General features: G+C 40.8%; 1 protein-coding gene across 2 annotated transcripts in view; it reads left to right on the top strand.

Moving 5' to 3' along the window:
• Positions 1-841: 841 nt before the first annotated feature.
• Positions 842-27,068, top strand: part of yes1 (YES proto-oncogene 1, Src family tyrosine kinase) — a 40,876-nt gene continuing 14,649 nt past the window's right edge. The window contains exons 1-7 of one of the 2 annotated variants that reach the window (XM_017714180.2): positions 842-1,277; positions 3,256-3,387; positions 17,365-17,655; positions 21,868-21,967; positions 24,446-24,544; positions 25,139-25,242; positions 26,294-26,443. In XM_017714180.2, coding sequence (XP_017569669.1) covers positions 17,373-17,655; positions 21,868-21,967; positions 24,446-24,544; positions 25,139-25,242; positions 26,294-26,443 — 736 coding nt within the window. In that variant the 5' untranslated portion in view covers positions 842-1,277; positions 3,256-3,387; positions 17,365-17,372. The remainder of the gene's footprint in view (positions 1,278-3,255; positions 3,388-17,364; positions 17,656-21,867; positions 21,968-24,445; positions 24,545-25,138; positions 25,243-26,293; positions 26,444-27,068) is intronic. The other variant, XM_017714179.2, reaches the window with a different exon arrangement.

A 27,068-nucleotide genomic window follows, 5' to 3' on the forward strand; every position in this document is an offset into this window, starting at 1 on the left:
CACCCGCAATCTGATCATATTGTGTTTTTCAGGCTAACACATCTAATGAAACAGGAATCTTGATGTTAAAGGCCAAAGTCCATAAGGAACCTGAATTAGTCTAGATTTAGCATATCCCAGTCTTATACAACTACATATACCTCCAAAAAAAACAAGAAACAAAGAAACAAAAAAAACATTTTAACCATATGGGTTGACACCTACAGGACATTCTATGAATTATTTCATCTAATATAACTTAGGTGTCTGTCCGTCCATCCGTCCACTATTGAAAAAAAAACAGCACAGACCAGTAGGCATTTCACGCTGGTCTGTTGCTGATCTGGATCTGGTTTATATAGTCACCACCAGTTGACCAGCATACCAGCATAAAATACTATTATGCTAGTTTTGGTGGTGATCAGCACATTAACTTCCATTGCTGCTGACCAGCGTTTCATCATCCAAACACAACATACAACCCCTGGAAACGGCCAGTGATGTGGAAAAGCTCTCTCCTGTGGCCTGTCTGCTATGGGATTAAGGCCTTTAAGCAGTTTCAGCATAACCGAGCTACACACATTTTACCGAAAGAGGGCGCCAAAGACCAGTTTAAATCTCAGTCCCGTTAAAAAGCTCCCCATTAGAAACGTGTGTCGGTTTCACTCGAGCTCAAAAACTGCGATATTCATGCTTTCGCAAATCCCACACAAACATCCTGGCTTCTCTCCCTTCAGGCTCGTCGTGTTGACATTCCCGCCTCTGAGCAGGAGAGACGGCGCATGGCGGCCATGTTGTGGGATGCAAGTTAGACCAAGTGTGTGTGTGAGAGAAAGAGAGAGAGAGAGAAGGGGGGGGGGAGGAGGAGGAGGAGGAGGAGGAGGCATGAGCTCCAACTGCAGGGACTCCTCTCTTCTCCTCAGGCTGCCTTTTGTCATGTAGCCCAGCCATACCGGTTCCGGTTTAAAAGGGTTTTGTTTTTCGCTGCTCGGTCTCCATTACTCCCTCTATCCTCTGGCTTTGGACTGTGTAACAAATATCGAGTGACGTGACTGGATTTGATAAACCGCTCTCGGATTTTCTCCTCAAAAACTGAGCACAACAATCTGTTCCTCTCTCTCCTCCTTCTGCCCGGGCTGGTCGTGGGAAGCGTGGAAAAAAGGGAATGGGACAGGCTGGGACTTCCACTTTGTAGCTGCCAAACGACTTCTGAGTCTCTCTTGCACTTCTGGTACTGTTAGCTGAAGTTGTGGTGGTCGTATGTGACCGCGGGAAAGGAAGACCTTAAACGCGTGAAGGTAAGAAAACGGAATCTCCATGTTGGCCGAAGTGTGGCTGCTGTGGAGTGAGTGGAGTGGCCTGCCTGGCCTCGCTTAGGTGTTGTTGGGTGCTTTATCTAAAATGGTTGGAAGCGAAAACGCCGTAGCAGAGGTTAATTCGCCGTGTTATTTTCGAGGGAAGCGCCGCGTTGAGCTGTTTTATTGTGTTAAAACTAACAAACTGGAAAACGGTCCGAGCAGCGCGGTTGCTGTCGGCGTCGGTTGTGTGTAACTCGGCGACGAGCTGAAACGTGGCTCTTCCAAGTTTCAAGTCTGAATTCGTGATTTCCATGTAAAGGCAAGCGGCCAAGCCCTGGTGAGCTTAGCGAGGTCTTCCAATAACCTTTTCTATCCATGTTTCCCTCAGCTTTGTGTGAGAAGTATCGACGTGAGGCCTTGGTCAGTTGTTCCCAGACTTCATAGGTTACTTAGCCCTTTATTTTGCTGCTGCTACCGCTGGATAAGGAAGACGACTAGTTTTTGCATGTAGGGCTGATGGCAGTCCTGGGGAATGCTTTGCACTGATTGCGTTTTATAAAATTCAGGAATTTCAGACTCTGTAACCTTTTTTTCAACGCTTATGTTCTCTCCCAGCTCCGCTTTTGTCTTTGTCATCCAGAAAGCCAAACATTTTTGGCCCTCTGAAGTCTTTACCAACTTGGTGACAGCACTGCTTGTACCGTGCTGTGCATCATTTCATCAATTTTCTCTCAAAACAATGCTATTTGTGTGTCCAAGGGTGCACAAGAGCCAGCGTAATCCCCCCCTGCCATAATCCTGTGAGCACAACCTCACCCTCATTGGGTGCCGAGTCCTTCCTCCCTCCCTCAGCAGAGTGAACTGTGCCAGTTCCAGTGTGCAGATCAGTTTCCACTCATTGAAATGTTCACCATTCACTGCTTCTGGCCTCTGAATGGTCTTCCTTTTTTGAGATCTTTTCACAGTTTGACAACAAGGATAACCTGTGATGATACCCCCTCCCCAAATTTCCAGTTTATCCAAATCAATGCCAATGATTTGGCCAAGCCAATGACATGGTCCTGTAGAGCAGACGGGTAGTCTGATCTGGGACAAGCAAAGCTTGTAGAGGCGCTCTTTGGTAAACAGTTCCGACAACCCAACTTTAAATCTAATGAGCCGTGAACAGAAGAATGGTGTAGACGAAGGCAGGCAAAGAATAAACACAAAGGTCTTCCAGAGGCCTGACTTGTAGCCTCCTTGGAATCTGTATTCACCTCCCCCTCTGCCGAGTACATATAAAGAATTGATACTTGCTTGAAGATGGTGGATTTTGATCAATTTCTGGCTCACAGGCTGAAGGAATGGAGGAGAGTCAAGGAGTTACTTGTGAGATCCAGCCATTTTACCCTTCACCAACAGCGTTTTTGTTAGAGCAGTTTTTTACCTTCTCTTGTGTTCCTGATTCTGTGAATTGGCTCATTGTTTTGTGCTTCATGAGTTGATTTGGAACAGCAAAGTCTTTATAAGTGAGACTGTTCAGGGCAGACTAGACCAGTTCTAGTATCTAGGACCAGTGCCCTTTGGTCCTTTTCCTGCTGCAACACACCTACTACACCTGGTAGCTAACCTGCTGACTTGAATCAGGTGTATTTTAAGCAGGAAAATTACCAAACTCTGCTGGACTCTGGCCCTCGAGGTCTAGAACTCAGCACCCCTGGACTGGACAGTGATTTAGGATAGTCGTGTCAGACAGAGTTTGTGTTAAGGGAATCGAGGCGTTAGTAGGTCCATGTTGAATGATGCTCAGAACTTTTTAGGAATGGTTAAATTGTCAAAGTGTGGCAGAATGTCATGTGCTCCTATAGCAAACCTTTTTACTTTAAAGTTCTGCATAATGCATTGCATTAGAAAGAGTTCACCAATTCTCTTTCCCTCATTTTCTGCTTCATTTTTTCCTTTTTCATGTTCCGTCTTCTCCCTCACTCCCTCGTTCCAGTCTTTGACAGGCACAGCAGGTGGCTTTTGTGGTATGAATGGACTCGGAAGGAAGTTGGTGCCCCCCCTTTTGCTTGGCTCTGATTGGCAGCAGCGGCAGGATGCCATGGCGATTAGACCATTCTGCAGTGCTGTGAGCATGCCAGCGCAGTTACAGAGTTACACTTAAAGTGCTGCAGCCAGTCGCAACCCAGCTCTCTATTTACAAACACAGCATTCTCAGAGCAGAGCAGCTTCTCCACTTCAGCCCAGTCTGGCGTAGTGCGACTCAAATGTGAAATATTGTGAGAGAGCACTGTGAAATCAGTGATTCAGTTTATGGTTCAGGGTGATTCAGCTTTGCGCTTAGTTCCCAGAAGCTTAGTGCTTCCGTCTTGCTAGATTGACGGCGCAATATATTATGGCAGGCCTTTTTACTGTCCACATACAGGATTAATTGAAACATCTCTTTTTAAACCAGTAGTTCCCAATCATGGTTCTGGAATATCTCCTGCCCCTTGCTGTTTTTTTTTTCCTTGCACCCAACACATCCAGTCCAACCAATAGTTTAATAAGCAAGCTTTTCCTGAGGTGAAGTAGGAGTTTTAGAGCAGGAAACACTTCATGTTCAGGCCAGGGGGTACTCCAGGACCAGGGTTTATACCCTGTGGTTTAAACCAATGATTTTGCCAAATATTAAACTTGCACTAAATTTAACATAGCTTATTTTCCCATTACCCCAAAGCTAAGAGGCTGCTATTACTAACAAGCAGAGATGCACTGGAAGTTAGAAGGTCCATGTGAACCTACTAGCTAGTAGGTTTGATACATACATGTTTATAAAATGCCAAATTAGGGCCAGATCCACTGGGATTAGCATTACAGAGAAGTATATGCCTTATTTTGTAAGGTTACAAAGGCAGTAAAATGCTCAGTTTTGTTTTTTACAAAGTACAATGAAAATATAATTGATTCAAAATATCAATAAAATCCAAATATCTTTCCGATTCCTGTGTTCTGCCAATAGCAATATGACTTCAACATTGTGAACATCATCTCTGCTAACAATTTATGCTTGTTTACACCTACCCATTAGCAAACCTCATGCCTCACATGTGCCACATATACTTCTACAGACTGAAAAGAAATCTCAAATAGATGTACTCATGTGGTTTCATAACACTATAGGACTGCAGGCATATAATGCTTTAAAAAAAAAAAAGATCAAAAATGGCATAGCAGCCATTGGTGGTTTGTTTGATGCTTGGTGGCTTTTCAGATTGCATCACTTGCATTGCTAACCCTAACTTGCATTACTAGCCTCGTAAGGTCAGTGCTAAAGTAGAGAGGCAAGCTTTGGACACTGAACACATCTTGGCTTCGTTTGGAGTAATCAGGGGAATTGTGATTTTATGCCGAACCAACGGTTTCATTGTGAAGCTTTCCAGGTGAAAACTGCACATGGTGCACGTGTGACTGGCAGCAGGGCCGCAGGGATTAGGCGCCCTTGTCTTTCGTTGTTATGTAACATCGTAGTGTCGCGGAGCCCTGTCTGGTCTGTGAGTGCTGCGGAGTTAAATGTGTTCTAATCAAGCTGTTGTTCTGAACAAGCACTACCTGGCTGCTCATCCCGGATAGGCCTGTCACAATCATGACATTGCAGCTGGTGATTAGTTGCCGTGTAAATAATGGCGATTATCAATTTAACTTTTTTACTGTATGAAACTCATAAACCTAAAGTGTCCAAAATGTCTTGCTTTCCAGCTGTCAATATTTACTTGAGCCTAACTGTAGACAGACACCGCTTGAATAAACACTCAGCGCTACCCTCTAAAGATGTTACAGCACCAGTAAGAAATGAGAACCTTTTTTTTTTTTTTCCTCAAGACAAATAATGTCTTGGACATATATTTTTGTTTTATTTATATACATTTGCCTCTACCCAGTGGCTAAAAATGCACCCACAGTCACATTCTGTTGCGATATGAGCTCATAACTAGGGGGAAATAATTGATCAGGTTAAATAATTGATTTAAGTAATAATTCAGTAATTGTGACAGGACGGACCAGGAGGAAACATCACAAGCCTCATCCTGTTGCGGCTTTGGCAGTTACCTGATGTTGATCCATATGGATAGATATTCAGTCAACCATAAACCTTGTTTGTTTCAGCTTTTGAAGTAAACACAGCTTGTTGGCCCTTTGTTTGGTGTGTCAAATTTGCTCAAATTTCAAAAACATGCTCTAATACTCAGTCCATGTCCATACCTGAGTATAAACGGTCATACCCACACCTACACCCTTGCTGGTTGGAATGCATGAAACCAGTGGCTTCAGGACCTTAATCTGGCCTGGCTGGTGCTGTAGTCCTGGCACATGGAGCTGTCTCTCATGTTATGCGGTGTCCGGTGCCCTGGATGTTCAACCGTTTGTGTGAGTCAGATATGTAAGGATGCATTGTTATGCATCGATCTGAAGGCAGTGACTTAAATGCAATTTCAACACATAATATTCAGTTTTTTTTTAACGGTTGTGATGCAGTCAGACTGGTTGACAAACGTTCTGCCTCTGTTAAGTATTCTATATGTTACAGGCCGTTGAGGTATCAGTATTGGCTGAGAAGCTGGGGATTCTCTAGGCTTGAACCAGGGCCTGGCTGATTGAGGGCCACCATGTGCAGTGTGCATGAAAAGCTGCTAAATGGTAATAGCTTACTGCAAGAGTTTGTTTTTTTTGCTTTCACCCTCCTTTTCCCCCTTTAACTTCCAATTTGGTGTTTTCTTTGGCCACTTGTCAGACTACAGTACAGGAGGAGGAAGGCTTAGCATATAATACTTAATTAGCTTTGTGTGGTGCTATTTGTTGCATATCTTCACTGTAAAGGTAATATAAAAAAACTCATACCTTAAGAATTTCAACAGTTGTCCTAGATGACTGGTTGTATCTCCCCCATACTGCTTTTTGTATTATTTTTCTTGGCTGTGCTCCACTCTGCTTCCTCCTTGGTGAAATCTGAGGTTCCAAGGATCACTGAATCATTTCCTAAAGAATTGTAATGTGTGGATCATTGTCAGGGATGTGTGGATGTGCACGCATGCATGCGTTGTGTTTGCTCTGTTGTCTCAGCTGTGTTCTGTAATAGAGCTTCTAAGTGGTCTCTGTACAGTCTTGCAGAGTTGAGCTGCATTAGTCATTCTCCACTCATTAAGGCAAATGGCACTGCCATTTCTAACAAAGCAGGCTCATATTATCTCATCAACAGTGAACAGATAATCTTGCAACTGTCAGAGTTAATTTTTGACTTTTGTACTCTGAAGCCTTTGAGAAGTGCACTTCATTAGAATGTGGGTCGAGCAATCACTGTGTAATGTGATTTACCCAAGGCGGAATGGAAGCGTCATTAGTTCAGTGTCGCTGACATCACCGATAAGGCAGGGCAGGCTTCAGTGGTTTCAATAGGCTCTTACCCAAAGCCCTGCCCTTTCTTTTGTAGATGTTATTTAAGGTCTCTCCTCCCTCACCATGTGTTCTGAATTTAGGTGACCCACCAGCAGGATTAAACACAGTTTACATCTATGGGCAGCTTGTAGATGTAGATTAACATAAGAAATTGGGCTGTTACGCTGTTAAAGTGGATGTTCCATTTAAATTTGTTTTTTTATATATATATATAAATATATATATATTTTTTATATATAAAAACCCAAATTTAAATGGAACATCCGCTTTAACAGCGTAACAGCCTGTTTCGAAAAATTCGAAACAGTATTAAAATGTAAAATAACATTGCCAAAAAACACCTCTGATGGACTCTCATGTACTGTCTTTACATTTAAAGATGTAGAGCAATTGAAACAAGTTATATAATAAGTTATAGAATGCTTTGTGTCAGAATTAATAGATTTTGCACCAAATTTAATTGTGGTTGTTGTGTAGCTTACAGCGCAGTCACACTGTTTAGTAAGATCATGATTTTGCATAAGCACATGCTTCAAACAGTGTGTAGTACATGATCTGTACATTCAAGGCATACTTTAACACATTGAAAATTGTATCTAACTGAAAATGTTTGTCACTGAGCTTGGCAGCAACATAAATTAAGACACCCGATTATTGTCTGAATTATCGCAATAAACAATATTGTTTATTAACTAATTCAGGATCACATGCAAGCACTACAGAGCTTTACTCGATCATTTTTCCTGATAATGTAATTACAAACTGCACTAGTGTTACATAATTCATGTAACATCCACTGATTATGATTCTCTGTGTTCGTTTGGTAGAAAACCGAAATATTGGCCAAATTTCAAAAGGGAATGGTTAAATAAGCACACACACACACACACACACAAAAAAAAAAACGTGGAACATGAGATCAAAGTGATTATTTGCATAATATTTGCACCTTTATATTTAAAATATTTATGAAGTTTGATATATTATTGGCCCAAGGTGAATCACTATATCCCTGTGATTGACCATCTGAAACTGTAAACTAAAGCCTGGAGACATGACCCATGTGGGCAGGCCCACGTGTTACATCCCTGTGATCCATACCATTTATTTAGTAATCACTTTCTGACCATGCCTCATTTGTACCGCATGTTCTGGGATTTCTGGGTTGGTTTGAGTCACATACTGCAGATCCTGCAAAGTTTTAATATTCTTTGTGTTCATCTGAACTGGTCTGGCAGCTGTTTGATGTGTAACTACTGGGTATTTGCCCTCTCACAACTCACAAGAGTTATTGCTCTGGCACCACCCACTCTGAGTCAATACAAAGGTCTTAGTAATGAGTAACTACAACGGATATGAAATCATCAAGCAGGCTCTCCTCATAAGCATGAGTTCAGGAGAAGTAACCTGACCCTGATTACAGTCGTACCTTTTTCTTATTGCCAGATGTACTTTTGTATAATTATGTAAATTAGCTCATTAATGTTCCATCCATTATCTGCTTAAAATGGCTTAAGAGCTTTAGTCACGGTTTTTGCTCTCTGTCTGTGGGAATGTAGTTCTGTGTGGGCAAGATAACTGCAAAACTTCTCCCTCATCAGTATCAGCCTCGGGCATTTGTCACAGTACAATTTCATAACGCAGTGATTCAGTGTTTGGCATTCGTGCATACAGCTTGATGCGATTCACTCGCTAACATATAATTGACGTGACCTGAACTTTCAAACAATTTTTACAGTTTACAGTAATCTCTTCTCGTTCAAGCTCTTTGCTTCAACAAAACCCTGTAATTTCTATCTTTCAGCTTTGACCACAAAACATTGAAGAGGAAAAGAAAGACAGACATTTTCTTTGTAAAGTGCTCTAAAAACAGAATTTTAGGTTCAGTGTGGGTTGATAGCATCACATCATGGCCTTTAGCACTGAACCATACAGAACAGATGCATTTTTACATGCCTAGTGATGTGAGCTTGTGATAATTGAATGATTATCTTCTTCTGAAATAGATTGCCTTCCTTCTGTGTGTGTGTGTGTGTGTGTGTGTGTGTGTGTGTGTGTGTGTGTGTGTGTGTGTGTGACATGGGTACATAGCAGTTTTGGTGGTCCATTTTATGTTTTCATTTAACGTACTGCAGCTGGAGCCAGAGGTCTGTCTCACAAAGCTATTTCTAGCTTAGCCAGTTAACTTTGGGCTGAGTTTGATCTAACTTCAAATTTTCAGTCTAGCAGTGGATCACTTTTTCCCAGGTTATATCACACTGGCAACTTATGTTGCTTTCATAACCTTTTTTTCCATGATGTTTCTGGCATCAGTCACATGAAAAAATATAGCTTTTCACTTGACTAAACGTGTGTATATAAAGAAACTTTTACTCCAGGAAAGACTAACACGGTGGCAGCGGTGACAGCATTGTCATTTGCTTCTACATATTTCACTAACGTTTTTCCCTTCTACATATTTGTTTTGTATGATTTTCTTTGTCCTTTTTTGAAAAGTAAGCCTCTCCAGTCCTCCAGATGTTTCATGCTGGTGGTCATAAACATCACGCTTTCACGTGTATGCCACACGTTTGCACGTGTCTGAACCTGGTTTACAAAGAAAGCTGTTAACTGCCATCCAGTTAATGTTGTCACATTTGTTAGATTTCTGATGTTAACATAAAGCCAAAGGTGCTTTGTAGGTTTTTTGTTTGTTTCTTTTATAAGATGAACCAGGGCTACACAAAGTCATATGCATATATAAGCATGGCATATTGGTCATTTTGCCCAGTGGCTACAATGGAAAGATCAGGAGTTGAAGTTTGGGGGCACCCTGGAAAATGTGTTGGCTGTGAGAAAACAGTATTGGTGTATGCTTTGCTGTAGGCAAACAAACTCAAATATCCTCTGAAAGGGCAGTGTGATAAACAGTAGACGTCACGCCCGTTTATGGCTGTAACTGTCATGGAAATATAGTGGCTCAGAGCTTTACCTGCAGTAGCAGCAACATCACTCTCAAACATTGCATTAAGGCAGTGAGATGTTGGCTTAGTCTATGTGGAGCAAGGGGTCTGCCTCACAAAGCAATATTTCTAGTTCATCCGGTGTGCATTAAAAATCTGTTGCACCGTATAACCACATGCAGGGAAGCAGAATGCCACAATTTTTTTTAATGGATTATAATTTCATCATCTAGGGGCTGGTTAAAGTCCTTTTCAGAATGATTTGGAGCTCAAATATCAAAACAGTTATGTGGTGGTAATAAATTAAAGCTGCATGAATAATGACCATGCTGTTCTAATAAATCGAAGATGATAAAACTGCGTCTAGAACGTAAAAACAATCTGTTCATGGAACTCTGAGGTTTTCAGTGCTGTCAGGATGATTCTGTAGCAGACTGAGGAGCCATAATTGTATTTTTGCAATCAAAGCGCTGTGAAAAATAGTTATTGATTAGGGCAGTCACGGTAAATGACTAGACTTGATTAAAATGGACCTTTTCATGAATTGGCAGTTGTTAGTCGGTAATTGTATTAATGATAATAGCTTCCTAGAATATCTTTCTCCTGTTGATTTTTGGATTTTTTGAAAAACTATATGTAGTTTATTGTTGTCAGGTCCATTTTTATTGCTTGACCTTTTTAAAATCTCTGGTTAGTCAAATCTGCATGGATAGATTACAAGATTCCTTTCACTGTCATATATAGTGACGTTCCTCCTGTTGGTATTAACAAAAACAGTCCTAGTGCTTAATCCCTACAGCAAATGCCCAAAAGCACAGCCACATACTGTGTTCCTGCACTGAAATCTTCCAAAGGGATTATTGTTTGGCAGTCACTTATGCTCAGCCTGTGTTGTCAGAGGGCATATGGAGAAGGTTTTGTGTCCTATCAATACAGTCCTTGTCATATTACCCATTTCTTATACTTTATACAGTGAGTAACCATAATAAATCTCGGACATCCCTGCTAGCCTGCTGCGCTGCATAAAGCATGAAAGATTTGGAGCCTGGGGGCTGTGCTAAGAGTGGTCGTCCAGTCATGCTTGATCATGTGCTGTTGAGCAGCCCCCAGGTGCCTTACGAGACACTGAGTTCCTTAAAAGAAGGAGCGTGAAGCTGGGTGTCCTTGGCGTGACCCGATCACATTCGCTAGGGTCTAAAAAGCCAACAGTTGTATTGCTGTTAATGGCAGTGTAAACATGAAAGATTGTTTGTTTGTTTGTTTCAATCATTATTTGAAAAGGCTATTCTCACACCTAACTGGCAGTCTGGTTCACTACATTCAGCGTTTGGGGGGAAAAGTGGATTTGCTGGTGTCCTTGGCCACAAACAGGCCTTGACCTTAATCTGTAGAAAAGAACAATGTTAAATCGCACTCAGTGTTTGAAAGAAAAGTCTTTCTATATGTTGTTCTTTGGACTAAGTGGGTAAGAAACCCTGACTAAAAAAAAAGACGCACTACTTTTCTCTGGTCAGTATCGAGTTCAGTTATCTCTTCTTAAATATAGGAACTCAGAGAGAAGCTAATTTGCTTATAAAAATGCAATATCTTTTTATTTATTTATTGGAAAATTCTGACTTGTTTCTAATGAACAGGTTAGTCATGTTGCAGTACACTGATTCCAGTGTATGATGTGACCTCAACTGTAGTCATTAGGGCTGTAACAATACGTTGTGACGTTCTAATATCGCAATAAAGAAACTGTGACCGTGCATCATAGAGATGGTCTCTTCTGTTCATCATACTGTCTAATGCGTTTGCATTGTTTGCAAATCAGTTCAATCAGTTTAATGCTTTTCCCAGCACTGACCCTTGTCTGACCCCTGATGTTCATTTAGTTTCAACAGTGGTCACTTGTCAGTTAAAGAGAGATGCTTGGGCTGTTGATCTCTGTGGACTGAGTGTCCTGCAATGGGATTAGCCAGCTAAACTAGGAGGATTACATGTGTACTGGACTCAAATTGAGAGGTTTGACCCAAGGATCTCAACACAGACTTGTGTTGCTCCACATCCAGTTATTCAGTTCTAAGGGCACTCAGTGGTCAGTCTTAGAATAAGAACAGAGTAGCTCCTAAAGCCTGTAATAGCTCTAGATCATGTCGGGTTTAGTTTGTTAGCTCAATCGATGAGGTGGATTGCGAGGTAGCTATTGAGTTTAGATACTGTATGAGAAGTGCCAGTGTCGGAACCCTACAACACTTATTTCTGTTTTGGTCCTGTTGTGTAAATCTCTGACCGCACTTCAGTTTGAATGAGTCTTTAGCAAACAGTTTATTGTAGGGCTACACAAATTTTGATTAAATGGGAATCACAATCCCCTCCATTTAGGATTGGTCAACATTACCAATTTGGTAAAGAGAAATTTGTGTTCTGTAATATGCCAAAGTTTTACACATCTGAAAAAATGGATTTGAAAAGCTTTTGTCTGGATAGTGCTTAGAAAAATGCTTATTGCAATAAATACAAATAATAATAAAATAAGTAGGGATTTATGTCAATGTGTTTAACCACTTCTGGCTCTCCTTAAGGATCCCTGGTATTAATTGTAGTTATAACTGAAGCTGAAAATAATGTTCTAGTTATAGAGGGGATGGTTTTATGAATTTTTTTTGTTTGTTTTTCGGACATCATCATATGTCTTTACGTGATAATGACGTGTACAGGTTTAAAATGAAGTCTTTGACCAAGCTTTGACTGCGTTCTCTATGAATACTCTTTCAGTGAGCCTGCAGTCATCAGATCCATCCTCATAGGGGAAGGGATCTGAAGCAAGGCCGATGTTACAAAATGTTCTTCTGCCCATGCGATTACACATTTCCACCACAGAGGTCCACAGATTACCATATCATACATATATTGTAGCTTTAAGTTCAAGTTTGCAGGTGTTGGGTTTTAGCAAATCTGTGTTATGGCTGGGGGCATTCAGGAGACATCTTGAACCAAACTGTTTTGATTTTAAATGTATGTAGCAAACTTTACAGTGTGTGTAATAGCAGTTCAGAGATCAGCACAAATGGCTAAAATAAACACAAGACAAGTGTAAATAATATTTTTATAAAGTCCTAAATACAGTATAAACAAAATAATGTAAAAAATCTTGTATGTAAAACAGAAACTAACTGTTTGCCCTTTGCTCTGACCTATAGATCAGCTGTAGCCTATAGAGAGCCTTTCCTAAGGATGAGCATCTGTGATTCGGTGGAGAAGAGTTGTGGTTACTGCTTCTGAGGCAAAATGCTTCATTTGTCTATGGCATTTATGGCAGTGACATGCTACTGCTGTCATCGTGGTGCAATCACAGTGCTGCAGTGAACACACCACTGTTATTGAATCAAATTGAGTCGCAAATAGAGATCCGCCATTTCAGAATGATATCTTGTGCAGCTTCAGTTCAGTGCATCATGAATCCACTATAGTTTTTGTGGTGCGATTCAGAAATATTTAGGGAAGTGCAAGAGGAATTCTACCGATTTTTACAAGTTCCTGCATGAAACAAAATTATTCTGAGTGGTTTGATATGAAATGCTCAATTCTAGGGAGACTTTGTCTGTTTGATGTCTTTACTGTGGTGGTGACGGGGACCAGGGGTCATGATGACTGCAGCTCAAATATAGCAGATATGATTTACTGTCCAAACCCCCAGTGAACCTACTCACATTTTCTTTTTTTAACGTTTTTAAATGTGATGTTATAATACTGTAATAAATACTGATGGTAAAAAGCTTGAAAAAAGCTCCGTTTTGCCTTACAGTGCCCTGTGTGTGTGTGTGTGTGTGTGTGTGTGTGTGTGTGTGTGTGTGTGCTATAAATTGATTTATAAATATGTATTTTAGGCTAAAAAGTTGTAAAACAGTTGTAAAACAATGCATCTGGTGTCTAGTTTTTAGAGGCGTTAAACTTTTTTCACCACCATTCACTATGTTTCCCTACAGTGGAGTATCTCACTACATACCACTCTAAATGACAATTTAATGATTTAAGATGTCAAAATTCCCTTTCAGTACACAAATATGAAACTGTAGAAGTGATATGAGCTCTATTAATATTCTTTTATACATTTTTGGTCCATTGAGTAACATTTTATGACCACTAACGAAACAAAAACCCCAGTGTTGAATTAACGCCATGTTCACTTCTATCTAGCTGCATCTGATTCAATAGTGTAGGTGTCAGTGCAGCAGCGGAGGCTTTATGTAGAACGGAGTGAGGTTGTATTAAGTTCATGTCTGTATGTGTACGTGCTGTAGACTAGTGAGTCCACACTGAGTTCATTGGGGCAGTGTAAAAGGGGGCCCATGTGTGCGTGTGGCTGATGTGGACACACGGCTCATGCTTCTTCTCTATAGGGACAGAGCTGCTATTGTGTTCCAGTAGTCCTCACATCTGCAGATGACTCTCTGCTATGCTAGCTCTCTCACCCCTCTCTCATAGCCATTATTCTCTCTCTAACATACTCGCTGTCCTCATCTCCATTCATACATGCTTCTCTTTCTCCACTTTCACCACTCATATTAGACGTAGCTCATAGATACCAACTGGAAAACTCAGTCTCATATTGAATGATTTTAAAAAGGGTAAACAAAAAAGAAGAGTTTGAAAGTGGTTAATAATTGTTATTAATTCGGTCATAAACACCCTAAGAATGAATAACATTAGTTAAATGGGCAAAAGTGACCTGTTGTTTGCCAAATACTGAACCCGCATTCATGCATATGGATAAACCTCAGATCTTGCTGGTTACTTGTCTTACTTTGTGTTCTCCATCAGTCAGCACTATGCTTGTCAACTTCATCAGATATTTTATTTTTTTTTTGTCAGAGGTAGCAGGTCACTGGTGTGTTTTGTTATAACTGCTTATCAAAAACTTACATTCATAAACCCTTCATAAGGATGGACTTACTGTTTACTGTAGGGCTGAACAATTTTGGAAAAATAATTGCAGTTTTTCTGACCAATATTGCGATTATGATTTTAGTTGCAATTGTTTTTCTATACATTGAGGACATTTTGGGCTAAGAAACCCAACATATACTTTTTTCTGGCTTAAGGCTTGAAGGCTTAAATTCTGCGTTAACACTTAACTTGGGTATTGTTTTAAGTTAAATGACACAACAGCCTGCCGGTTAATTGTGGTTGTGATATCACAGCACATGGGTTTTTGGTTGTTTCTGATTAGTCAAATTAATCTAAAAGCAGTTCACCAACCCATGTTATTAGATTGAATTTCTTTTATTTAAAACTTGGAACTCAACATTGTTGAAGACTATAATATTATAATAAAAATTGCAGCTCTTGGAATAAAAAAAAATGCATTCTTTCAGATTGATTGATTTAATGAATTTTATATCTTTCAGCCCTAGTTTTAATAGTTTAGTGACATTTGTGTTCTCTGCTCCATTTGTAACTACCAATGCAAATGAGTTATCATGTAAAATAGTAAAAAGTAAAACTTAACAGTATATAGATAAACCTATATTAATATTGTTTTCTATTACTAGCCCCAGCGAAACGATGCCAAATCTTTCAGATCTACAAGAATATTTGTGACTTACTAATATGACTCCCTGGCATCTCTGTTGAATAATAAAATATCATGCTTCCCACCCCAGTATGTATCCTTTCTAGTTGTTGTGTATTTCACAAAAGTGAAGAAATACTGAATCGATTTTCGCCAGGTCTTTGTGGTAGTCACCCTCGTGCTAAAGAGCTCTTTTCTCATAGCTTAGCTTGTGTTAAGATGTCACATGATCGTGACTGTATTTAGGCTGAAAGCACACTCCCTCACAATGTTACTGAATTAGGTTCTGTTCGTCTTCTGGTGGGATGAGGCTCACAGCTACAGGTCATCACAAGCCCACTGTATATGAATTGGACTTGAACATATGCAACAAGCAAAGATCAGATGTAACCAAAGGTCCTGTGTCATGGTATTGCATTTTGTTTTTCAGAGGAAACGTGTCCTGTTCTGAAAAGGTCAGGAATTATTCTTCCAGTCTGTTCCTCTGCCATGCCCCCCCCCCCCCCCCCCCCCACACTTTCTTTTAAGGTTCTGTGTGGCTCTTAGTGGCTATGAAGCCAGGGCTGAGAGTGATTGTGTCAGAGCATGGTCTGTATATAGACATGGTGAGGCACGTTCCTCATTCTTCTGAACTGAAAGCTATCAGTTACTGTATCACCAGTCAGCTGTTCTTTCGCAATAGCCTCCCTTTGTGGTACGCCCATGAATCTCTGTGCTTTCATCTCTCTCTCTCTCTCTCTCTCTCTCTCTCTCTCTCTCTCTCTCTCTCTCTCTCTCTCTCTCTCTCTCTCTCTCTCTCTCTCTCAGTTGTGCAGACACATGGAGAGCTCTTGCTCCCGTTCTGTGGATCGTTTGTGGTGTCTCCGCAGGGCGCCTGCAGTGCTCTCAGGGCCACCTGTTCCTTCAAGGCCTCGCTCACATTCCTCAGCCCTGTGCACATGTGCAGCTGGTTCGGCCAAGCCAAGTAGTGGTCTCGCACATGCGGGCCTGGCAGCAGGAGCAGGGCGAGATTACACACTCCTTTCTCAAACTATCCCATCAGATCCCCCACGACTCCAGTCCACAAAGTCAGCACAGATGCAGCTGCTCCAGTGTAGTGGGCATTAGAGTTGTTTCCACTGGGGACTTGCTCTTCTCCCCACCACCACTTTTCAAAGTCAAGTTTTGTTGCAATACATTGAGATTGATTACATTTGATGGTAATTATTTCTCCAGAAAGAAGACTTTTTTTATAGTAAATTTACACTTTTCATCTCATGTCAGTCTTTCACTGAAGGCCAATAGAACTGTGAATTATTATACAGCAAAAAAAAAACTGAAACCCTTTATCCTTACTTTTATATATTTAATGGATGCTTTTATTTGTGAACAAGACAAATAATGCTTAAAGCTGGTTTTCTTTTTATATATTGAACAAATATATAATATATAACAAACAACGTTTTTATTTCTTGCCTCACAGCAGTTTTATCAACGCCTACATATTAAAATGTGTGTTGGTTTACTGGTCGTTTCAAATGGTAAATAAATAGTATGCACCAGTTCTATTCAGACTACTATATATGACTGTATTTACCTCTTTACGGCTGAATCTATTTAGCTTGGTCTTCGTCCACCTGCAGGGTTCTAGCTGTAGCATCTGTGCTACGACGAGCTGTATCGGAGCATCATCAGAGTTTGATATTATGCTTGGCATGGGGACATTCTTAATGATATAATCAAATTTTCCAAGATGTGATGTTTCAGATTCCTGTCTGTCTGTCACCCCCATTTATTTAGAGTAATGTAATGTTATGATGCCCCCGCCGTTCTTCTCACACCAGTAAACATGGTGACTTAAGGTAATGTTAGCTGCCGTAACTTTCAACTGAGGTTGGCAGAACTGTTATCATAACTGCATACCTATTGACTCAAACTAGTTTTACAGTGCAACAGAGTAACAGAGTCTCTGAGCCGCAGTAACATTTGGCCTAGAATGGCATGTGATGGTTTCACAGTAGCATAGGGTAGGCATTAGTATCAGCAGGACTATTCATGTTGACTAGTCAGTTAGTCGTTAACTAGTGGTCAGTTACTATGGGTTACTACAGTGTACAGTGCCACTCCATGACCAACACCGCACTCTGTACAGTGCCACTCCAAAACTTTCTTAAACTTTCTCCTCTCTCCACAGGCTTGACTATGGGTTGTGTCAAGAGTAAAGAAGACAAGGGCCCAACGCTGAAATATCGGCCAGAGGCCTCCAACCCCACCACCGTCCCCTCCCACATGGGCCACTATGGACCAGATCCCACCCAGATGGGCCAATCACCTGCCCTCAAGGGCCCCAACAACAGCTACAACAGCCACACCTCTGCTCTCACCCCGTTTGGTGGCTCCTCGTCCACCATCACCCCATTTGGTGGAGCTTCTTCCTCCTTCTCCGCGGTTGCTGTGAGCAACCCCTTCCCTGGTGCGGTCACAGGTGAGTGGGCATGTGTAGGAAGCAGGGACGAAGAGTGTTTATAGGGTTTTAATAATTGAGTAATTAGTTGATTAATTACTAAATGCTTTGACAAAGGAAAGTCAGTTTTTTGAAAGTTGTGATTAAAATAAATAAAATGGACTTATTTACTGAGCAATAACGAACATGCATAGCTTAGTATGTGGACATCCCTATTTATTAAGCTGTTTCAACCACACACAGTTGATTTAAATTAATAAATATAAAATGAAGCATAAATATAATAAGTATAAATTAATCCTCATGGTTTTGGAATTTTCTGAGAGCCAGTTTCAGTAGCCGAGGATCGGAATGCCAAGGCCCCCGCCTTCGGCTGCCACCCGATCCACATTGCACCGGACCCCCATAAGCGCCTCTCCCACGGGTGGTGGGTCCATGGAAGAGTGGTCCCATGTAGCTCTTTCGGGCTAAGCCTGGCCGGGACCCATGGGTAAAGGCCCCTCTCCCAGGCCTGGCTCCAGGGTGAGGCCCAGGTAACCCTAATCCGGGCGAGGAAAACTGGGTCCTGGTCTGTAAAAGACCAGAATTTTAGGTGATGTGTCCATATACTTAGATCTATACCATATCATGCAAATTGCCAACTAATTATTATAGATTCAAGATTTTTTTTTTGTATTAATGCAATCTTTTCTTTTTTTCCTTTTTTTCTTAGAATTTGAGTAATCAAGTACAGTTTGAGTAATCATGGCAGCTTTTAAAAGGTGCAGTACAGGTTTTGTGAAACCTTATAATGCCACTGTCGGTGGACACTAGGGTTAAACGCAGATAAATATTAACAGTAGTGTGGTTTAGTGTTTTAATTGTCTTATACTAACTTGTTTTAGCTTGTCTCAGATATGTGTTCTCCCAAAAGGAGCAGTTTGCTTGTGTCTCGGCTGCACGGGGTTTCTAAATGTGCATTTTATGGAGGCCAGATGTTATGCAAATGATGCTGCAAACATGAAATGCTACGCTAATGTGTCGCGCTCAAAGAGAATTCCAAATTACAGTTGTGTGGTTGGGGGGGAGGAGAGAAGTACAGCTAATGCAATTCGTTTCTGTTTTCGCGCTGATAATCTCTCCATTTCTTCAGGCAGGACAGTGAATGGCTCTATTGATGCTGCCTGTCTCTTTTCAGTGACTTTTCAGTGGGGCATTTGTCGTCATGTCAGTCTGCACCTAAAAAGAGACTGCTGATAACTAAATCTTTGTCTGCATTCTATAAACTATTCATAGATTACATATACAGCATTTATCCAATGGTGGATTCGGGCCATTTTGTGATGCAGTAAAAGGGCAGTTCAGAGAGTAGTGCTGCCATGATTGACTGTGACAAGAGTTTTGGGAGCTGAAAACCGGCGAGGTCAGAGCTGAATGGTCTCAAAGGAGAGATCAGAAGCCTCTCTGTTTCTGTGAAATCCCCTAAGAGGGAGAACAGATAAGGTTGTTTGCAAGTAGCTTATTACGTAAGCCATGTCTGGTATTGTTAAGAAATGTAATAATTGGGAAGTAACAATCACATATAACACAGTTAAACCCATCAATCAAACAGTAGTCTATAAAGCACTGTTTTTGTGGCTGCTTTCCCAGATGTGGATTAAGCCTAGTCTTGGACTAAATTGCAGTGCCAGTGCTAAATCACCATTGGAAATTAAATTAGTCTGGCTTAAGCTTAATTTGGGTCTGGGGAAACTGGCCCTTGGAGTCATTTTTGTTTTTTGGCTATATAAAAATCATATTGCTAGTCTGTAATATTGTAAAATAAAACTGTATTGTAGGAGAGCAGGATTTCTACCTTCTTAAAAGTTTTGTTAGTGACAGGTTTTTATATTTGTTGAACATAGGTTTGTGCTTAAACTTTGCAAAATAACAATTATAGAGTATATGTCATCTTTAGTTGACAGTATACAAGACAATGCCCACCCCAAAAAAAAGATGTTTTGTCTGATGTTTGAAACAACACTGTGATCTGAGGATGTCCTAAACCAAACACCATAACACAGTAGGCTTTAGATACAAGCAAACGTGTGTCTATACTGGCATCTCTCCATGCAATCGACGAGCACAGTTCAACATCTGTGTCTCTAGAATAAAATCGGCTGGTTGGTGCAATAAACATTTGTGGACAGTGTTTACCTTTAATTGTTTTAAAACTACCTAAAAAGTGAATAAATAAGACTAGATTGAAGGTTAATGACATTTTTATTAATGTTTGTCTCAATTGTTGCTAGAAATGTAAGAATAACAATAAATTAAATAATACTTGGGGAGTAGGTTTGGTTCACTCTGATGTGCTCGAGCACAAGAAGACTGAGGAAGGAACTTTCTGTGCTTTCAATCAAATAAAAATCAGCCCAGGTGGCAGTAGTCAGTATTTGGGCAGCGTGGGAGAGTCTGTGGCTGTAAAATTAGCAGCACAGAACAAAATGTTTAGTAATGTGTCCCACTGATTACATACAGCACAGTAACACTAGTAGCATTTAGTTTTTAACAGTGCTAACATGAAGCAGCTCTATAAACACACACCCAACATGTTAATAGCTAAGTGCTAGTCACAGCAAGCTGAAAAACTAATTACTCACTACAACCTCAAATTAACCCCAACTGTGAATATGAAATTAGCTCGATCACGCAACTAACAGGGATCATAGATGCAACAGGTATCAAGATGCACACGATAAACTAGTGAAGAAACCTCTCTGCTCTAGTTCTTCTGAATGTTCGATGCATAGAACATACCGAAGTACAGCAAATTCTCCAAATTAAAAGCCAGAAAGCTCGTTTTACGTCGTTGATCAGCTCTCAGGATTGGCTAATCGCAGGTCGCATATTTTATGTGTTTGCGTGTGAGAGTACTAGTGTCTTGCCAGGGTTTGCATGAAATAAATCGATGAATGAACAGTATTTATTTTTAACCAGCAGTAGAGTTTGGTCATTGAAGGTTAAAATGACAGTTTTTTAAAAAAAATCTTTTTAAAAAGGTCATGATGTGCATTTTTATATCTGCGTATATAATTAAGGTTATATTATTATTTTTTTTTTTCAAATAAATAAGCAATATTAATAATAAGCATAATAATTACACATTTTCATTGTTTTCCTTTGTGAAAGGGCTGCTGACCTTGTCATTGCACCATGGTCGCTTGCAGTCTTGTTTATGGTGCAAAACCCTGGCTGCACTTTTATAAAAGCATATCAGAGTAAAAGTAATTTGTTTTGGGTTGTATTTGATTTAGATTTAGAAATTCTAATTCTAATTGTCTTTTGATAGTTTACTTCACGCAACATATACAGTTGGATAGTTGCACCACCTGATATGGATGCACCAAAAATTTTCACATAAGTATTGTTGAATAACTTATGTATTTATTAAATAATTTTTTGGGGGGAAAAAATGGACTTAAAAATTCTGTTAAATTTCACCAAGCACAAGCCTAGTTTGGCCCTAAACTCAGTATTCCTATTCTAATGCATTTTTGTAGCCCTCGTCTTGGCTTTTTCCAAGAGAGTCCAACTCCGTGACATAATGATGCATGTTATAACTATGCATAACGAGCCACTAATGCAGTTAAGCTGACAGAACGTAACAGTCCCGTCAAACAGTGATCACATACATGATTTAAGCTTGATTATATTTGATCTGAGTGTTGTATTCACTTGGTGGCATAAGGGTTGTAATCACTGAGCCAATGCTGTGCTCTTAAGTGACTCCGTCAGTGAGGGATAATCTGGTGTTCATGGTTGGGGTGGGTTGTTCTACTTTAGTCTAATTCAGCCCACTGGGTTTCTCCCGCTGATAAAGCCTTCTCAGCTTAGCTGTCAGACCAGGCCCATCTCCACCACACGTAAACATCACCTCTGGAGACAGCCATTGTTTATGTAATTATAGACGAGGGAAAGTCGATTAATAACTTACTGTTCTGAGTAATTAGTAGCAAATCGATAAGTATTGCTTGTAGTGTTCTATAAATACTGCACTAAATTGTATTATGTGAAAGAACAGGAACCTGATGCCTTAATTGTACACAACAACATTATTCTGTTACTTGATATAGTTTCTACTTTTCTAGTTTCGACTTTATGTCGAGTCAGTTCTTTTTGATTGCACATTGACTTCTCGGGTTGTTTGCTTGAGTCTGATATGATTCCTCCTGGTCCTGATATGAGTTCATTCCTTTTTTGTTCTGCTTGTAGGAGGTGTGACATTCTTTGTGGCCTTATACGATTATGAAGCCAGGACATCAGATGACCTCTCATTCAAGAAAGGTGATCGGTTTCAGATCATCAACAACACGTGAGTGATTCCCTCTGATTGCATCCACCCTGATTGGACCCTGGTGTTCTGGATAGAAAAGTGGTCCAGCAACCTGAACTGAGTAGAGCAGGATTTTTTTTTCTTCATTCCTTCCTCTTTAATCTGTCATTGTGTTGAATCCTTGTACAGGGTTAAATCTGGGTTAACACATTTTCTTAATGGACCATCTGTTCAGTCAGCAGTCCAGTTAGGCTCTTAATAAGCATGCCACAGTCCCGGGTATGAATGGGCACTCCTCGCAACTTGGTGGACATTTCCACTCCACTGATTGTGGCATTTTTATCTAGATGCCTCAAATTCCTTTCTGAGTGTTGATGTTTTGGCCAGTCAGGGCATGTTAGGTCTGCTGGGGTGTGGTGAGAACGGGTGTGTTGGGAAAGGCTGTGCATGTCATTGTGTCATGTCATTTGGCTAATAAAATCAGACGATTTTAAGCTGAACTGCAATTTATCATTTATCAGTGATTTCCACTACTGTCTTTAAATGATGCACTATATTTTCAAAAGTATTCACTCACCCATCCAAATCATTGAATTCGGGTGTTCCAATCACTTCCATGGCCACAGGTGTATGAAACAGGGCACCTAGGCATGCCGACTGCTTCTGCAAACATTTGTGAAAGAATGGGTCGCTCTCAGTAGCTCCGTGAATTCTAGCATGGTGCTGTGATAGGATGTCACCTGTGCAACAAGTCCAGTCATGAAATTTCCTCGCTTCTAAATATTCCAGTCAACTGTCAGTGATGATATAACAGTGGAAGCGTTTGGGAACGACAGCAACTCAGCCACGAAGTGGTCGGCCACGTAAAATGACAGAGCAGGGTCAGCGGATGCTGAGGCTCATAGTGTGCAGAGGTCGCCAACTTTCTGCAGAGTCACTCGCTAGGAACCTCCAAACTTCATGTAGCCTTCAGATTAGCTCAAGAACCGTGTGTAGAGAGCCTCATGGAATGGGTTTCCAAGGCCAAGCAGCTGCATCCAAGCCTTACATCACTAAGCGCAATGCAAAGCACTGAATGCAGCTAAAGCGCCGCGACTGGACTGTAAAGCAGTGGAGACGTGTTCTCTGGAGTGGTGAATCACTTCTCCGTCTGGCAATGCGATGGACGAGTCTGGGTTTGGCGGTTGCCAAGAGAACAGTAATTGTCTGACTGCATTGTGCCAAGTGTAAAGTTTGGTGGAGGGGGGATTATGGTGTGGGGTTGTTTTTCAGGAGTTGGGCTCGGCCCCTTAGTTCCAGTGAGAGGAACTCTTAATGTTTCAGCAGACCAAGAGATTTTGAACAATTTCATGCTCCCAACTTTGTGGGAACAGTTTGGGGATGGCCCCTTCCTGTTCCAACATGACTGCGCACCAGTGCACAAAGCAAGGTCCATAAAGACATGGATGAGTGAGTTTGGTGTGGAAGAACTTGACTGGCCTGCAGAGTCCTGACCTCAACCTGATAGAACACCTTTGGAATGAATTAGAGCAGAGACTGCGAGCCAGGCCTTCTCGTCCGACATCAGTGTCTGACCTCACAAATGCGCTTCTGGAAGAATGGTCAAAAATTCCTATAAACACACTCCTAACCCTTGTGGAAAGCCTTCCCAGAAGAGTTGAAGCTGTTAAAGCTGCAAAGGGTAGGCCAACATCATATTAAACCCTATGGATTAAGAATGGGATCTCACTCAATTACATATGCGTGTGAAGGCAAACAAGTGAATAATTTTGGCACTATAGTGTATGTGTAAAATCTCATTAAGAAATTTGGTGCTATTTTAAACAACCACAACGAAACACAAGGCCAGGCACTAAGGTCAGTCTCTCACCTGGCTAAATGAACGTAGGAAACGCACTGTACGGTTGTGATGATTTTGGTTATCCAAGCTTGCAACAGAACATTTTATGTACTTCTTTTTATTCTTAAATGTGAGAAAGTGCTTCATTTAAAAGTAAGAGTCAACTGACTTATCAGAATAAGTCACGGATAATTATGCATAGTATAATATTATGCATAGTATAATAGTGCACGACCATGACTCATATGTTTTGTATTGGATGAAATTGTATTGCAGCATGTCATATTTGTATTGCTGTATCATGATTAGCTTGTTATCTTGGAGCTAACATTATTAGCTTGTGGATAGAGCTTTAGATCTGGACAATAAGTTTTGTTTCAAAAAATGTATTTTTATGATGTTTAATGTGCAGATTTACAGAGTGAACATGCACACCATATTTTAGCATATTTTTGTCTACAGACTTAGTAATACCACTTACCACTTGAAGAAATTTGACAGTTGTACTGAATCATTTGATAACTGACAGTCATCCATGTAAGTAAAGTACAGTTTAAGCTTAAAATCCTGCAGCTTGCTCAGGTTTAGCCACCTAAAATTATATTTTCAGCTACTTCAATAACGGTTAAGCCTGTTTTTTATGTCTTAATGGAGTTTGTACTGTTTCTTCTCTACAGAGAGGGAGACTGGTGGGAGGCCCGTTCCATCAACACGGGGAAGAAGGGCTACATTCCCAGCAATTATGTGGCCCCTGCTGACTCCATCCAGGCTGAAGAGTAAGAGCCCCCTCTCTTCCTACTCTGATCCAATCAGCAGCCCCGCCCTGCTCTAATTAAGAGTGCATGACAGCCAGTCACACAGAGCAGAGTGCCCAAGCTCTTATAAACACACCACAGCACACATGACTGAGCAACAAAAGAGCTTCTCTCTCACACATACCCATGTACTGTCTTCCTGCCTCACTCTCCCACTCTTATCTCACCCTAACACACTTGTTCTCTCTCTCTCTCTCGTGTTCTTTTCCTTTCTTTGGTCTCTCTTCCCCATCTCTCCACTCCCACAGTAGACCCTTCCACTGGATGCGTTAATGTACTGTCACTATGTTGTCCTCCCACTGTAGAGGCAGAAGAGAGCCTGCTGGCACAATTCACAAATGCATTAAAGTGGCTTTCTCAAGGCCCACAGGCACTGGGGAAATGTGGCAATAGACCAGGCCATGGCCCATCCAGCATCCAGCTGCTGTTTTCTGCCAAGACCCAATAACATCACCACCACTTACCATTTAAATGGAGCCAGGCTGTACAGATGATGCACACTTCACTGATCTGTAAGATCCCAAGAGTAGATTAATTCCTGTCTTCTTCCTGCAGATGGTACTTTGGGAAAATGGGACGCAAAGATGCAGAGCGACTGCTGCTGGTCCCTGGAAACCAGCGAGGCACGTTCTTGGTCAGAGAGAGTGAGACAACAAAAGGTGAGAAACCAGACTGGACAAATATTAACAGCTTAAATCATTCATATTCCTTACCTTAGGACTCAAAATGTAGGAAAGCTTCCATCCATAATAATCCATGCTGCCAGTTACCATACCTTTTCTCTGAGCAGGCAAGACACAGTCCAATAACTAATCGAGAAATTTAAACGAATGATCATTCTCATTCTCTGGCCAAATACGCGTGTATGTTTCCACACAGCTGTACTTGTGAAAGTAGGCGAGGTTCTCTGGAATTTGTGTGTATGTCTCGTGCAATACTGGTGTTAACAGTAATGTAACAGAGTAGCAACTGTTGAGCAACTTGAAGTTTTGGTTTAACTTTTGATGTGGTTTTATCTGAAGAGTCCCATAAGTCATTTTAGCAAAAAGGGTAGCCAAGTTTAGCACGAGTACTCAAACGAGTACTCTGTAGTTTAGCACTGAACCTATGAGGCTAACACTACTAACAAACACTGCATATAAATAATAAGTCAAATCTTTTCCATAAATACATCAGAAAAAAATTTCATTGAAGTCATGCAGACTTCTCTGTGTGGTTTAGGTCAAAGTACAACAGTATTTTTACAGCTTACTGTAAAAATGAACAAATCTTCACCGTGTAGCCAAATGTTGTCATCAGAATTGTTGTTTCTGTTTATAAGCATTTATCTTCATTTTCAAAATTCTAGATCAACAGTTATTCATGAAAGGCAACAGAAATCAGATGTAATCTTTCGGGTCCATATGCTATATGTGTGATGCAGCCTAACTTTGGCACAGCTCGTTATCTAAAGTGGCTAGCCACAGCACGATCTGCATGATCCAGCTATGTTCATTAGTGCCCTAAACATCAACATCAACAAACTTGACTGACTTGGATGTGGTTTGAGTGGAGTGAGAGGTGTTGGGATGTATGTACGGAGGATATTAGGGTGACTATTGAAGGTAGTAAGTTGGTTTAAGTGATATCGGGATGCCTCTATTGCTTGTTGTTGACTGGTGCCTACAGCATTGTTTGTGTGTATAAATGTAAATTCCCTCACTCCCACAGGAGCCTACTCTCTCTCCATACGGGACTGGGATGACATGAAGGGAGACAATGTGAAACATTACAAAATCCGCAAGCTTGACAACGGAGGCTACTACATCACCACCAGGGCCCAGTTTGAGACGCTGCAGAAACTAGTCAAACACTACACAGGTAAAACTTTAGTGAATACTTGACGCTAACCATTAATTTGCACTTAATCAATTTTCAAAGTAGTGATCAGTTGGACCAGTTCTTACTTAGAAGTGATCCAGCTTCTTCTAGTTATAGACAGATACATGATTAGATTAAACAATTTAGATTGTAGGTCATGTTTAGACACTCATTTTCAGTGTTAACCCTTCAAAGAAACTGTTAATGAGGCCTTGAAGCACAATCAGTCAGTGCAGGGATTTGCATTGGAAGCAGGGGAGTTAAGTAAGTAGGGGGTTGATTTTGTTTTCGATTGTAATCAGACCAAGCTGTCTGAAGTACATCTGAGTAGGGGTAATAGTAGTAGCCATCATGGTAGATGGCTGATGGATATGGAGCGTCTGCTCTGTGAATGGCAAGAGCAGGTGTGTGACGTGGAATGCTTTCCATTAACTGGGACTGGCTGGTAATCTTGGTTTAGTGGCCAATGTTCAGCGGGCTTTTTGTCACTATGGTCACTTTGATCTCATGAGCTGGTCACATTACTGGTGTGCTGTGCTAGGAAAAAAGTCAAGAAGCAGTTTAGTCCAGGCCATCAGTTCAAATCTCAATTGTTTGACTTTTTTTTTTTTTTTTTTTTTTTTTT

Source organism: Pygocentrus nattereri, chromosome 2 (genome assembly GCF_015220715.1).
Source record: "Pygocentrus nattereri isolate fPygNat1 chromosome 2, fPygNat1.pri, whole genome shotgun sequence".
Classification (NCBI taxonomy): Eukaryota; Metazoa; Chordata; class Actinopteri; order Characiformes; family Serrasalmidae; genus Pygocentrus; species Pygocentrus nattereri.